This window comes from Rhinoraja longicauda, chromosome 5 (genome assembly GCF_053455715.1).
Source record: "Rhinoraja longicauda isolate Sanriku21f chromosome 5, sRhiLon1.1, whole genome shotgun sequence".
NCBI lineage: Eukaryota > Metazoa > Chordata > Chondrichthyes > Rajiformes > Arhynchobatidae > Rhinoraja > Rhinoraja longicauda.
In genome coordinates, this window is record NC_135957.1 from 13,891,387 (window position 1) to 13,906,949 (window position 15,563).

The following is a 15,563-nucleotide window of genomic DNA, read 5'->3' on the forward strand; positions in this document are numbered from 1 at the left end:
GTAAGGGATCTGGGATCAAATTGGGATCGGGTCAGGAGTAAGGGATCCGGGATCAGATTGGGATCGGGTCAGGAGTAAAGGATCCGGGATCAAACCTGGTTTAAACCAGGATCAGGGCCAGAGTGACAGACAGATCTGGGATTAAATTGGGATCAGTACAAGTGCGAAGAATCCGGGATCTATTTGGAATCAGTCAAGGATCTGGACAGGAGCAACAGATCCGAGATTACACTGGAATCTGGACAGGAGCAATGAATCCGGATGAAACAGGTCAGGATCAGTCCGGAATCAGGGCAACAGCGAAGGATCTGGGATCAGACCAGGATCTGTCTGGGGTCACGATAGCAGTGACAGATCCGGGATTAAACCAGGATCAGTCTGTGATCAGAGCAGGAGCAGGGGATCCCACATCAGATCCGGATACAAACCAGGATCAGACCAGGGCGTTGCAGGGATCGCTCCTGAAGATGCCGGGACCTGGAGCAAGCAGTCCAGGATCAGTGCGGAAGGGCCAGAGATATGCCCGTGTGAAGCGCAAGGGCAAGGCGGGCGCAGCGGAGGCGGGGTGCTGCACGGGGGAGACAAGGTGGGCGATCATGAACAGCAGCACGGGGGTAGTGGTGGAGGTGCGAGAGAAGAGGAGCAAGCTGCGACTGGCCATCCCCACCATGCCCTTCCCTCTCGCCGTCTTCTGCTTCGTCCTCAACACCTTCCTGCCGGGAATGGGTAAGGCACTTCTAAATGCACCCAATGATGTCGGGTGGACATTGGGTGGGGGTGGGTGTCGGATAGCATTGGCTGTTGGGTGGTTGTCCGGTGTTGGGTGGATATTTTGTGGGTGTTGGGTGGGTGTGGGTGTTGGGTGGGTGGGTGTTGGTGTTGGGTGGATGGGTGTTGGTGTTGGGTGGATTGGTGTTGGGTGGATGGGTGTTGAGTGGCTGTTAAGCGTTTGGTGTTGGGTGGGTGTTGGGTGGATGGGTGTTGAGTGGCTGTTGAGCGTTTGGTGTTGGGTGGGTGTTGGGTAGATGGGTGTTGAGAGCGTTTGGTGTTGGGTGGGTGTTGAGCGTTTGGTGTTGAGGGTGGGTGTTGAGGTTTGGTATTGGGTGGATATTGAGTTTTGGGTGGGTGTTGAATGGACGTTGGTCAGAGGGTGAGGAGTTGGCAACGAGGAAAAATGTTGGTGCACAGTGCAATTTGCACATTGCAATAGCAGCAACACAACACACATAGAACAGTCCAGCACAAGAACAGGCCCTTCCGCCCACAATGTCCATGCCCAAAATGACGCCAATTTAAACTAATCTCTACCTGCACATGATCCATATCCCTCCATTCCCTGCATATCCACGACAGGCACAGAGACTCAGATAACACACTGAAACACCAATTATATATGTTTTCCAGTAAATAAAAAGACATGGCATGTGAGTGCAAAAAAAAAGGGAATGTCCATTGTAGCTCAAGAGAACGTCTGTAGTCATGGAATGGCCAGGGTGGGCGGCAGGTATCCCTGACAATACATCCGGCCTTCCTGATGCAACTCACTGTAAAGATGGAGTGGATGGAAGGAGGTGGTGAGCTTGTGATAGACTGGGTTGTATGCACCATTCACTGTGGTTTCAGGTGGTCAAGAGCTGAGCAGTTGCCACACCAGGCTCAGATGTATCCCGTCAGAATACCTTCTAAAGCACATCTGTAGACGTTCAAGAGAATCCTCGTAGACATGCTGAATAATTCATTCTCAGACGTCCCAGAAAGTAAACACACAGTGGACATTCTTGATCACTGACTGCAGTGTGAATGGACCAGGTTGGGTTGATACCTCTCTTCTCTCTTTCCACATCACTCATTCTCCCACCTCTCTCTTTTACACCCCCTCCCCACTCACTCTCTCCCCACTCTTATTCCTCTCTCTCTTTTCCCTTCTTTCTCTCCCCTTCACTCATTTTCTCCTTTCTCTCTCTTACTCGCCCTCCACCTTTCTCTTTCCCCCGCACGCCCCCTCTCTCTGACTCTCCCTCCCCTCCCTCTTTCCCTCATCTGTCTCTCCCTCCTCTCTCCTCTCTTTTTTACTCTCCCTCCCCTCTCTTTCTTCCCCCTCTCTCTCTTACTCTCCCCCTCCCTCTCAATCTCCCTCCACCTCCCCCCACTCTCAATCTCCCTCTATGTCTCTCCCTCCACTTCTCCCCCTGCTCCTTCCCAATTTCCCTCCATCTCCCTCCCCCCGCTCTCAATCTCCCTCTATGTCTCTCCCTCCACTTCTCCCCCTGCTCCTTCCCAATTTCCCTCCACCTCCCCCTCCCCTGCACTCTCTCTCTCAATCTCCCTCTCTCCATCCACTTCTCCCCCTCCCTCTCTTTATCTCCTTCCCTTTTGCCTTTTGCCCAAGTATGGTCAGTCTCAGATGCCTGGAGAGACAAGGAATGTGAGGGAGTGTCCCACAGGGAGGGAGGGGGGAGGCAGTCTCGGCCAATGTCAAAGGCTCGAGTCGTCTCTTCAACTCAGCACATAAACGCCAGTACTGCCCCAGCCCCACAAACCACATCGTTGCCTGTTTAATCTGTGATTAAACAAACCAGTGGTGCGCCTCGCAATCTTTATTGTGGCTTAAAGAACAAAACCATAGCCTGAAGTCCCACACCACCAGGTTCAGGAACAGCTACTTCCCTACAACCATCAGGCTCTTGAACCTACCTGCACAACCCTAATCCTACCTTGATAACGGAACACTTCGGACAGCCTCTCGCACTGCCATGGACTTGTTTTTTTGATTATATATTTGCACCAATGTGTTATTTTTTGCACAGTCTTCTTCCTCTCTCTTTATGTGTGATTTACAGTATGTTCCTGTCGGTGTGTCTGAGTCTATGTGCTTGTGATGCTGTTTCAGGCAAAGTTTTAATTTAGTTCAGTTTGATTTTAGTTTATGGTCACGCGTACCGAGGTACAGTGAAAAGTATTTGTTGCGTACTAACCAGTCAGCGGAAAGACAATACATGATTACAATCGATTCGTCCTCAGTGTACAGAGACAGGATGAAGGGAATAACGTGAATAATGTTTAGTGCAAGATAAAGTCCAATTGAAGATAGTCTGAGGGTCTCCAATGAGGTAGATAGTAGCTCAGGACTGCTCTCTAGTTGTTGGTAGGATGGTTCATTGTACCTGTACCTCACCGTGTTTATGCATCAGGCTACAGACTTCAACATGAACTTAAAGGAGGTACACTGGTTGTTTAGGTTGTTCATCATAAGGCATCGGAGTATAGTTAGGCCGTTCGGCTCATCTATTCTGCTCCTCCATTCGATCATGGCTGATCTATTTTTCCCTCCCACCCCTCTTTTCCTGCCTTCTCCCCGTAACCTTTGATGCCCTCACTAATCAAGAACCTATCAAGATCGCAATAAATGCAGAGTTGTGGATGTAGCCCAGTCCATCACAAGGACGAGACTCCCCACCATTGACTCCATCTGCACTTCACTCTGTCTCGGGAAAGCAGCCGACATAATCAAAGACTTGTCCCACCCCGGCCATTTCTTCTTCTCCCCGCTCCCATCCGGCAGAAAGTACAGAAGCTTGAAAGCACACACCACTAGACTCAGGAACAGCTTCTTGGACAGAGGTGTTCACAAACCAAGCTGTGATGCAACCTGACAACGTGCTTTCTACGGCGCATCTGTAGAAGTTTGTAAGAGTCACTGAAGACTGGCTGAATTTCCTCAGTCTCCGCGGGAAATAGGGACATTGGCGTGGCATCTTGGCTGATGCTTCAATGTGGCTGGTCATGGGGAGATTGTTGGTGATATTCAAATCTGAACCAGGCAAACTATGAGGCTAAGGGGTGGTGCAGCGGTAGAGTTGTTGCCTCACAGTGCCAGAGACCCGGTTCCGGTTTCCTCCCACATTTCAAAGATGTGTATGTTTGTAGGTTAATTGGCTTCTGTAAATTGTAAATTGTCCCGAATATGTAGGATAGTGTTAGTGTGTGGGGTGATCGCTTGTCAGTGTGACTCAGTGGGCCAAAGGGTCTGTTTCCAGGCTGCATCTCTAAATTGTATGACGTGGATGCTGGCTACTGTAGGTCATCAAACAGCATTAAAAAGTATGTCAGTGTACAAGCATTGGCAATCATATATAGATGTTTATGTAACATATTATTTCATGGCATCAAAACCAACAGGAAAATTAGAGCAAATCACAGAGAGCTGAATGAACTTAGTGGGTCAGGTAACATCTGTGGAGGAAAAACAATTTTTGATGTCTCAGGTTGAGAACCTAAATCAGGACAGTTGATATTTCCTTTCCCTCCATAGATGCTGCCTGACCCACTGAGTTCCTCCAGCACTTTGTGTTTTGCTCCAGATTCCACCATCTACAGTTCACTGTGTCTCCAGAAATCTTTAATAATCGTTCCCTGAAAGTGGCTTCACAGGTGGACAGGGTTGAAGAAGCGTTTTGGCAGGCGGGCATTCATCAGTCATGGTATTATATAGAAGTTAGGATGTTATGTTACAGTTGTCCAAGACGTTGGTGTGGTTGCACGGAGTATTGTGTTTAGTTTTGGTTACCCTGCTATAGCAAGGACGTCATCCCACTTTTGTTATCCTACTTTTTAAGAAAGGAGGGAGAGAGAAAACGGGTAATTATAGACCAGTTAGTCTGACATCAGTTGTGGGGAAGATGCTGGAGTCAATTATAAAAGACGAAATTGCGGAGCATTTGGATAGCAGTAACAAGATCGTTCCGAGTCAGCATGGATTTACGAAGGGGAAATCGTGCTTGACTAATCTACTGGAATTGTTTGAGGATGTAACTAGGAAAATTGACAGGGGAGAGTCAGTGGATGTGGTGTACCTCGACTTTCAGAAAGCCTTCGACAAGGTTCCACATAGGAGATTATTGGGCAAAATTAGAGCGCATGGTATTGGAGGTAGGGTACTGACATGGATAGAAAATTGGTTGACAGACAGAAAGCAGAGTGGGGATAAATGGGTCCCTTTCAGAATGGCAGGCAGTGACTAGTGGGGTACCGCAAGGCTCGGTGATGGGACCGCAGCTATTTACAATATACATCAATGACTTGGATGAAGGGATTAAAAGTACCATTAGCAAATTTGCAGATGATACAAAGTTGGGTGGCAGTGTGAACTGTGAGCAGGATGCTATGAGGTTGCAGGTTGCAGGGTGACTTGGACAGGTTGTGTAAGTGAGCGGATGCATGGCAGATGCAGTTTAATGTGGATAAGTGTGAGGTTATCCACTTTGGTGGTAAGAATAGGAAGGCAGATTATTATCTGAATGGTGTCAAGTTAGGAAAAGGGGACATACAACGAGATCTGGGTGTCCTAGTGCATCAGTCACTGAAAGGAAGCATGCAGGTACAGCAGGCAGTGAAGAAAGCCAATGGAATGTTGGCCTTCATAACAAGAGTCATATGTTGAAAGACTGGAGCGACTAGGCTTGTATACACTGGAATTTAGAAGGATGAGAGGGGATTTTATCGAAACGTATAAGATTATTAAGGGGTTGGACACGTTAGAGGAAGGAAACATGTTCCCAATGTTGGAGGAGTCCAGAACGAGGGGCCACAGTTTAAGAATAAGGGGTAGGCCATTTAGAACGGAGATGAGGAAAAACTTTTTCAGTCAGAGAGTTGTGAATCTGTGGAATTCTCTGCCTCAGAAGGCAGTGGAGGCCAATTCTCTGAATGCATTCAAGAGAGAGCTAGATAGAGCTCTTAAGGATAGCGGAGTCAGGGGGTATGGGGAGAAGGCAGGAACGGGGTACTGATTGAGAATGATCAGCCATGATCACATTCGGTGCTGACTCGAAGAGCCGAATGGCCTACTCCTGCACTTATTGTCTATTGTCATGAAGAAGATCTTATAGAGGTGTATAAAATCATCAAGGGAGTAAATATGATGAATACACGGTGTTTTTTTACCCAGAGTAGGGAAATTAAGAACCAGAGGACATAGATTTAAGGTGAGTGGAAAGATTTAATAGGAACCGCAGGGCCAACGTTTCCACACAGAGGGTGTTGGGTGTATGAACGAGCTGCTGGAGGAGGAAGTTGAGGCAGGTATTATACCAACATTTAAAGACACCTGGACAGGAACATGGATAGGAAAGGTTTAGAGAGATATGGGCCTAATACAGGCAGGTGGGATTAGCTTAGATGGGACATTTTGGTTGATTGAAAGATATAGTCGACTATCAATCACCCGTTCACACCAGTTCTATGTTATCCTGCTTTCATATCCACTCTCTACACACTAGGGACAACTTACAGAGGCAGATTAACCTACAACTCCTTGTCAGTATGGACGGGTTGGGCCTGTTTCTGTACATTGATCAGTGGGGGGGGGGGAAGGTTGGGGTGGGGGGGGGGGGGTTGGGGTGGGGGGGAGGGGGGGTTGGCCAGTTGCCATGGCGCCGGGTTGCCCTCACCTCTCCATGCCGTTGTGCCGCAGGAACCTTCGTGTCGGCCTTCGCGGTGCTGTGTGGCGCGCCAACGGATCTCTACCAACACCACGTCTGCGTGGTCTTCCTGCTCAATGTGGCAGCCGCCCTCATTCAGTTGCTCACAGCGTTGGTGATTGTCGGCTGGATCATGAGCATCTTCTGGGGCATGGACATGGTCAGCCTGACCAGTGAGTGGAGCCAAAATTAGCTCTCCGTCATTCCCCACCGTGCTACAATGGCCGCCCTTCCCCTGGTTGCCCCTGACTGAACTAAAATAGCCACCCGGTCCCATCCTCCATCCCTTCTGTTCTGAAATGGCCACCCTGTCCCCTCTCCCACCATGTCATAATGGACGTCCTTCCGCTGGCTACTCTGACTGATCTAAAATATCCACCCTATCTCTGCTTTATCCTTCTCTTGTCTAAAAATGGGTGTCCTACCTCAGGCTCCACTAATCTCCTCTTCCATTCCCCCTGTTCTAAAATGCCCATCCTTCCCCAAACTCCCCTGACTGTGAAATGGCCAATCCTCCACTGTTCTAAAATAGCACCTTGTTCCTGGTTCCCCTAACTGATATCAAATTGGATTTGGCCTCTGTTTTACCCTGCATTTGTTTTAAAATGGCGGTCCTACCCCAGGCTCCTCTAATGTTCTAAAGTGTCCATCCTGTTCCTTAACCCTGTTAAAAATGTCCACCCTGTTCCCTCCCCGCTCTCCCCCTGTTCATAATGGCCATGCTGATACCTTCCCCCCATTTACCCACCATTCCGAAATGGCCACTCTGCCCCTTCCTCCACCTCCCCACTGTTATAAAATGCTTGCTCCATCTCTGGCCCCTCCAATGTTCTAGAAAGACTGCCCAGTTCCAGGCTCCTCACCTAAAATGCTCCCCCCCCCCCCCTCCCATTATACGTTCTAAAATGGCCGACCTACCCAGTCTTCCTTCAGTGATCTGAAATGGCCGCTCTGCTCCTGGCTTTCTTGCAACTCCCGCATGATAATCTGAATTAATTTCCCCTCACTCATCGCCCCCTCCCCCCCCCCCCCCCTCCCCTCCCCTCCCTTTGCCTTCCCCCAACTTTACCAAGTTGTCGAGAGCGATGGGGAACTGAGGCAGAGGAGGAGTTGATGGAAGAATAGATCATTTGTGGTATTGAATGGTGGGGCAGGATTGAGGGGCCAAAGGTCCTGGTTCTGCCCCCGTTTCGTCATGTGCGTCCAGGAGTCTGCGATGGGGGAATTGGCGGGGAAGTTCATCCTCTTGAAATCTCCCTCTCGTTTTCTATTGACAGCCAACAGGATACACGGGACCATTCAGCGCCTCGGACCCGTCCGAGGGTCATAGGAGGGTCAACCGCGTCGCCGCCTTTCCCTCCCGCCTCTCACTGTACAAAGACCCCCACGTCCCATCCCCCTCTCCAACCTGAACAAGGCTTCAAGTCAGGTGGGCCTAGGCTGTGTGGCCACCCTATTGCCTATCTGATCTCTGCTGGTCGACCTGCTAACACAGCCCACCCTATTGCCTATCTGATCTCTGCTGGTCGACCTGCTAACACAGCCCACCATTCCCTCGAGAAGTTCGGATCCCAGGAACAGGTGAGCTAGACTTCTCTGGAAAATCTTCAGCACCGGAAGCAATTCCGTCCTCATGGAATCTGGGATACCCCCCACCGCAAGACTTTTGCAACAGGATAAATACTTAAAGTGGAGCAGAAAAAAGATTTCAAAGCCTATTGCCTGTAATTCCCAAATTGCTTTTTCTGGTTCCAAACTAAGACATACGTGGGTGCAACAAAATCTTCTTCCCAGATAATAAAATGGTTCAGAATTAATAGAGTCCCTGGTGCAGGTGGAGTGGAAGATGTGAGGTTGTCTACCTGCGTCTGCGGACATTTTAAATGGAGGCTTCTTGTCCCAAAACAGTGATTGTTCCCATCTGATGGAAGGGGAGATTAACCCAACTAAGATTAATTGGATGGGGAAACACAAAGTGATGGAGGAAGACAGCGGGTCAGGCTGCATCGCTGGAGGGAACAGGCTGAAGAAGGTGTCCCGACCTTAAACGTCACCTGCCCATTCCCTCCACAGATGCTGCTTGACCTGCTGAGTTACTCCAACACTTTGTGTTTTGCTCAGGTTACCAGCCTCCGCAGTTCCTTGTGCCTATAATTAATAGGTGCTTGGATGAAAGGCAAGGACTTACTGGACTGAGGGACCTGCTTCTGTACTGTGTGAGTCATTTAGAACCACAACGTTTGGACAGGCACATGGATTGGGAAGCATGGACGAGATGGGCTGAAGGGCCCGTTTCCCTGCTGTGTGCCTCTCGGACCCAAGCTAGGAGTGGTTAGGGCCACAATGTGACGTGAAACTATGCCCGGATGTCCTCCTTTGCTCAGGTAGAGCAGAGCTCCTACTCTCCAATTGAAATTCTCCAATTTCAAGTAATACACCTCCCTTTTCTTTTCCTTACTCCCCCACCCCACCCCACCCTGGTGCTCACCCCTTTCCCCCACCATCTCCCACCACCCCAGTCACCCTGCTCCTTTCCCCTCCTCTGTACGTTCATCTCTCATGTCTTTTATTTCCTTTATTGCTTTCCCTCGGTTCCCTGTCCCATCTACGGTGGTCCCACCTGCCCACATTTGGCCCATATTCCCATAAAACTTTCCTATCCATGTACCTGTTCTTTTATGTGTCCTTTCATGTGTCTTTTAAATGTTATAGTACCTGCCTCAACTTCCTCCTCTGGCAGCTTGTTCCATACACCCACCACGCTGAGTGAAAGTGTTGCCCCTCAGGTACCTATTGAATCTTTCCTCTCTCACCTTAAACAACGTCCTCTGGTTCTTGATTTCTCGACTCTGGGTCAAAGACTGTGCATTTACCCGATCTATTCCCCTCATGATTTTATACACCTTTATAAGATCACCCCGCATCTTCCTGCCTTCCATGGAATAGAGTCCCAAGCCTGCACAACCTCTCCCAATAGCTCAGACCCTCGAGTCCTGGCAACATCCTCGTAAATCATCTCTGCACCTTTTCCAGCTTGACGACATCCTTCCCACATCCCAAAGATGGGTTAATTGGGTGAGGAAAATTAACTCTGGGGTCAGTGGGTTGGCACAGGAGAATTGATGAGCACGTGAGAGGGATTGAGTTTGCTTTGGCATTAATGGAGTGTCCAATTAATGGGGTAAAGGACTCGTGTGTTGGGTTTGGATAACACGCCTCCTCAATGTGTTCTGTATGCCCAGTTACATCCCCTCGAGTCATAGAACATGGAACAGTACAGCACAGGAACAGGCCCTTCAGCCCTCAATGTGCATGTCCAACATGATGCCAGGTTAAACTAATCTCCTCTGCCTGCATATAATCCAGATCCCTCCATTCCTGGCCAATCCATGTGCCGATCTACCAGTCTCTTAAACACCACTATCTGTGTAAAAAATATCATACAGCACAGAAACAGGCCCTTCGGCCCAACTCGTCCATGCCGGCCAAGATGCTCCATCTAGTCCCACCTGACCACATTTCACCCATATCCTTCTAAACATTTCTTATCCATGTACCTGTCCTCACTGTAAAAAAAACCTGCCCCGTGCATCTCCTTTAAACTTTACCCCTATCACCTCTGGTCCTTGACATTCCAACCCTGAGGGGGAAAGTTCTGACTGTCTATCTACGACCCTCATCATTTTATATACTTTTATCAGGTCTTTCCTCAGCCAGTGTTCCAGAGAAAATAAGTTTTCCAAGTTTGTCCAACCTAACTCTCGTCTAATCCAGGCAGAGTTCTGGTAACCCTCCTCTGTACCCTCTCCAAAGCCTCCACATTCTTCACCTAATGAGGCGACCAGAACTGCACACAATATTCCAAATATAATTCAACCCTATCCATGTCAGTCAGCGAATCAGAAACAGCAGGGAAACAGGCCGACCAACCGACCAAACTAATCACCTCCCCAATCCCTATTAATTCTCCCCTCATTCCCATCAACTCCCCCTGGATTTGAGGACTTGGCTAAACATTCCCGTCTCTCACTGCCTGTGGATTGGTGAAAAGTTTTTGATGAAATCCGTGTTTATGTTTTCGATGTGAAATCTCCGGTTTACCACAACCTGCATTAAGGATATTAACTCCACGGAGATGATTGTTATTGGAGTTTTTTAGCAGGGAGATTTGTTTCAATGTATCCCAATCTGTTATAAAATAAAAGTACAAAATGTTCTTGCAATTAATAAATATCAAAGAGTCATCTTTGACCTGCATTACTAAATTTCAACCCTATCCATGTCAGTCAATCAACCTACAATTTTGCATGTCTTTGGAGTGTGGGAGAAAACCCCTGTGGTCACGGGGCAAACGTACAAACTCCATATAGGCAGCAGCCACAGGCAGGATCGAACCCGGGTCTCTGGTGCTGTAAGGCAGCAACTCTACCGCTGCGCCACCATGTCGCTCTGTAGAAAGTATCCTGACATGTTGTAGTACAGCCTGGTACGGCCTGGTATGGCACTTACAAATGTACAGGAACAAAAGAGGCTGCAGAGTGGGGCTCAGCCCAGTCCATCATGGACACAGTCCTCCCCACCATCGACAGCATCTAAACCTGCCTGAAGAAGGGTCCCAACCCGAAACATCTTCTACACGTGTTCTCTAGAGATACTGCCTGACCTGCTGAGTTACTCAAGTACTTTGTGTCTTTTTGAGTATTAACCAGCGTCTGTAGTTCTTTGCTTCTACATCGACACAAGGAGCTGCCTCAAGAAGGTGGCATCTATGGTCAAGGATCCCCACCAACCACGTTCCTCGATCTTGTTGAGGCTGAGCAAGAGATTGACGAGATTAGGAGTGAAGGAGTTGGAAGGGTGACCGTATAGAGGTTAATAAAATCACAAGGGGGAGGTTTAGTTTTATTTTTGTCACGTGTACATAGGTACAGTGAAATTTGTTGTATTGCATGCTCTCCAATGAGATCAGATACTATACATTAATATAATCAGGCCAAACTCAAGTACAGTGGGTAGAGCAAAAGGGAAGATGCAGAGTGCAGAATATAGTTCTCAGCATTGTAATGCACCAGTTCCAGAGACACAGTCCAATGTCCTCAATAGGATAGAGGTGAATTGGACAGTACCCTAGCTTATGGAAGGACCATTGAGAAGTCTGATAACAGAGGGGAAGAAGCTGTTCCTAAGTCTGGTGGAGCGCACTTACAAGCTTCTGTACCTTCTGCCGGATAGGAGCAGGGAGAAGGAGATGGAATTAGGTGAATGGTTGGTCTTTTACCTAGGGTAGGGGACTCAAGAACCAGGTTCATAGGTTTCAGGTGAGCTGGGAAGGTTTTATTGGGAATCTGAAGAGCAACTTTCTCCTCGCAGAGGGTGGTGGATATATGGAACGAGCTGCCTGAAGAGGTAGTAGAGGCAAGTAACAATTTCAATGTTTTGTTTTTCGGTGCATATGACAATCAAATACTGTTGACTTGTGGTCCAACTTTAACTGCGAGGCATGTGGGAAGATGCTGCCCAAAGATACTAGAGGAGCAAGATGAACCACTCCGTCAAAATCGCATATACTGACGTGTAGTACGCAAAGGAACGGAAAGTCCTCCATTTTAGTAGGCAAAACCTGCCATTTGCTATGCCTCTCGCAGTGTGATCAGTGGTGTGGGGGAACAGTATGTGTGATGATACCTTTAAAATGCAGAGAATTGATCAATTGATCAATTTTCTGTCCTATCATTGGGCAATTTTTTTTCACAGTCCACTCTACCACTAATTATGCTGTCATTTGCAATTTACTAATTATGCTGTCATTTGCAATTTACTAATTATGCTACCTACATTTTCATCCAATTCACTGATGGAAATGACAAACAATAAAGAAGCTAGTTCCATTCTCTGTGGCATACTGTTGGTTACAGGCTTTGAGAGGGCAGTTTGCAGCCCGGTGGTATGAACGTCGACTTCTCCAACTTCAGATAGCTCCTCTGTCCCTCCCTTCCCCTCCTCCTTCCCAGATCTCCCTCTATCTTCCTGTCTCCACCTATATCCTTCCTTTGTCCCACCCCCGACATCAGTCTGAAGAAGGGTCTCGACCCGAAACGTCACCCATTCCTTCTCTCCCGAGATGCTGCCTGACCTGCTGAGTTACTCCAGCATTTTGTGAATAAACCCTCCACTACCATCCTCTGTTCCCACCATCAAGTCAGTTTTATATTCAATTTGCTATCTCGCCCAAAGATACTAGAGGAGCAAGATGGACCACTCCATCAAAATTGCATATACTGAAGTGTAGTATGCAAAGGAGCGGAACATCCGCCATTTTAGTAGGCAAAACCTGTCATTTACTATGCCTCTCGCAGTGTAATCAGTGTGGGGGAACAGTATGTGTGATGATACCATTAAAATGCAGGAAATATCTCATCCATCAACTCACATTTTTTTGTTATTTTTATTTTTAAATGTTTTCCCCCTGCTTAATTTCTCTGATTTTATTATTTCTTTGTTTCTGCCCATTTCCCTCCCCCTTCCTCCCCAGCCCCCTCTTTTGTGGTTTCCCTTGTATTGCTCTAACACACACTCTGCACAAATGTAACTAACTTATATATATCTATGAATGTTTGTGTGTGAGAGGCAAGATAAAGATAAATAGATCTCAAAGTTCCTTCTCATGGATCAGAAGCAACTTTGATTTACAGCAACGCTCTATTTCTCTCTTCATCTTATTTTTCACATGATGTACATAAACCATAAAGGCGATAGACAATAGACAATAGGTGCAGGAGTAGGCCATTCGGCCCTTCGAGCCAGCACCGCCATTCAATGTGATCATGGCTGATCATTCTCAATCAGTACCCCGTTCCTGCTTTCTCCCCATACCCCCTGACTCCGCTATCCTTAAGAGCTCTATCTAGCTCTCTCTTGAATGTATTCAGAGAATTGGCCTCCACTGCCCTCTGAGGCAGAGAATTCCACAGATTCACAACTCTCTGACTAAAAAAGTTTTTCCTCATCTCTGTTCTAAATGACCTACCCCTTATTCTTAAACTGTGGCCCCTGGTTCTGGACTCCCCAACATTGGGAACATGTTTCCTGCCTCTAACGTGTCCAACCCCTTAATAATCTTATACGTTTCGATAAGATCCCCTCTCATCCTTTTAAATTCCAGTGTATACAAGCCTAGTCGCTCCAGTCTTTCAACATATGACAGTCCCGCCATTCCAGGAATTAACCTAGTAAACCTACGCTGCACGCCCTCAATAGCAAGAATATCCTTCCTCAAATTTGGAGACCAAAACTGCACACAGTACTCCAGGTGCGGTCTCACTAGGGCCCTGTACAACTGCAGAAGGACCACTTTGCTCCTATACTCAACTCCTCTTGTTATGAAGGCCAACATTCCATTGGCATGTATATGCATGTACATATATATATATATATAATATATATATATTAGATATATATGCACATATCTTTCTTTTAATTTCCTCTAATTGTTATATATATATATATATATATATATTTCCTCTAATATATATAATCAGTCATGCACATACTTCTCAGCACATGGTTCTCCCTATCATAATCACTGTTCTCTCACAGACATTTCATTAGGGCCTACCCATACACATTCGCAATCAGTGACATCAAACTGATTTCCAGAAATCCTAATATTGTGAATAAAATAACTATGAACACATGTCAAGATATTTTTTCATTCTTTTCATTCTATATTAGTGTAATAAAATGTAATGCATACATACCTACACTGATACAGAAGTGCTAGCTTTAGACATGAATAATGTACATTGCTACCATAGTTTAGTTTTGAATTTAACATATAATTGAGGGGGTCGGTGCAATATAGTGCTAACCCTCACTTTTGTGGAAAATGAGTTACATGCATTAACATGATCCTTACCCACTACCCTACAACCTGTAAAAATGTCATATTTAAATTCAACCGATAAGTTGGTCAAATAACATTGGCACCTTGTTTTGTGATTTATAGATTTTTCCAAATGTGAATATCTCATAACGACACATTTGTGGGTTAGCAGTATATTGCACCAACGCCCTTCAATTTTATATCATTCAAAAATGAACTTCATAAACAAGGATAACACTTTTTATTTCTGTCATTCATGGTAAGATTTACATCATTTTGTGTGCGAGATGTTTCGCATATCAGCTAACCAATGAAAAGATCAGGTCCTGATTTATACCAGCTCTTCACCTAACCCCACCCTTGTCTGAAGAAGGGTCCCAACCTGAAACATCACCCATCCTTCTTCTCGAGATACTGCCTGACCCGGTGATTTACTCCACCACTGTGTCTATTTGAATTGGATTCATGCTTCTGTACCATGTCAGGCAGCATTGGTCATTTTAGGGCTGTCAAGGGTTTTTAACTAATCAATTCACCAATTCAAATTTTCTTGGCACTAAGTATAAAGTTAACTGTCTTTTCAATTATATTGTGGATACAGTAGAGTTCTATTGTTTGCAAATGCCTAATCTCTGCTTCTATGACTTTTTAAAATAAAACAAAAAGAGATACAGCTCATGGAGGTGAAATTAAAATGAACAGAGAAAGCAAAGAACAGTTCATTAAATATGATCAATTGGCCTGATACAGACAGAGTGGATCTCTAGTGCAAATATTCAATCAGTAACATCCAAAGTTTAAAGTTCATGAAGAAGCAACTCTTCAAGAAATAGTTATAAATGTCAACTATCAACTTATCCAAGAAGTTGAACAAAAATAATTGTTTGCAAACATTTTATATACGAAGAAATCGCAGAGAGTTGCAAACACTGCCCAGTCTAGCACACAGAATCAGCTTACTAAAATGGCACTGAAATCTACCCATGACAATAGACAATAGACAATAAGTGCAGGAGTAGGCCATTCAGCCCTTCTAGCCAGCACCGCCATTCAATGTGATCATGGCTGATCACTCTCAATCAGTACCCCGTTCCTGCCTTCTCCCCATACCCCCTCACTCCGCTATCCTTAAGAGCTCTATCCAGCTCTCTCTTGAAAGCATCCAACGAACTGGCCTCCACTGCCTTCTGAGGCAGAGAATT

General features: G+C 46.5%; 1 protein-coding gene across 1 annotated transcript; it reads left to right on the top strand.

The window, feature by feature from the left end:
• Positions 1–251: 251 nt before the first annotated feature.
• stum (stum, mechanosensory transduction mediator homolog) lies at positions 252–8,317 on the top strand. Its single transcript, XM_078399958.1, has 3 exons — positions 252–726; positions 6,473–6,652; positions 7,757–8,317. The coding sequence occupies exons 1-3, from the start codon at positions 252–254 to the stop codon at positions 7,807–7,809; spliced, it is 708 nt and encodes a 235-aa protein (XP_078256084.1). The 3' UTR covers positions 7,810–8,317.
• Positions 8,318–15,563: the final 7,246 nt, after the last annotated feature.

Excerpts from the sequence above, each read along its gene's own strand:
- stum (XM_078399958.1), top strand. The coding sequence starts at position 252 with ATGAATCCGGATGAAACAGGTCAGGATCAGTCCGGAATCAGGGCAACA. Across the intron at positions 727-6,472 it reads CACCTTCCTGCCGGGAATGG|GAACCTTCGTGTCGGCCTTC; the intron begins GTAAGGCACTTC and ends GTTGTGCCGCAG. Across the intron at positions 6,653-7,756 it reads GGACATGGTCAGCCTGACCA|CCAACAGGATACACGGGACC; the intron begins GTGAGTGGAGCC and ends TTCTATTGACAG.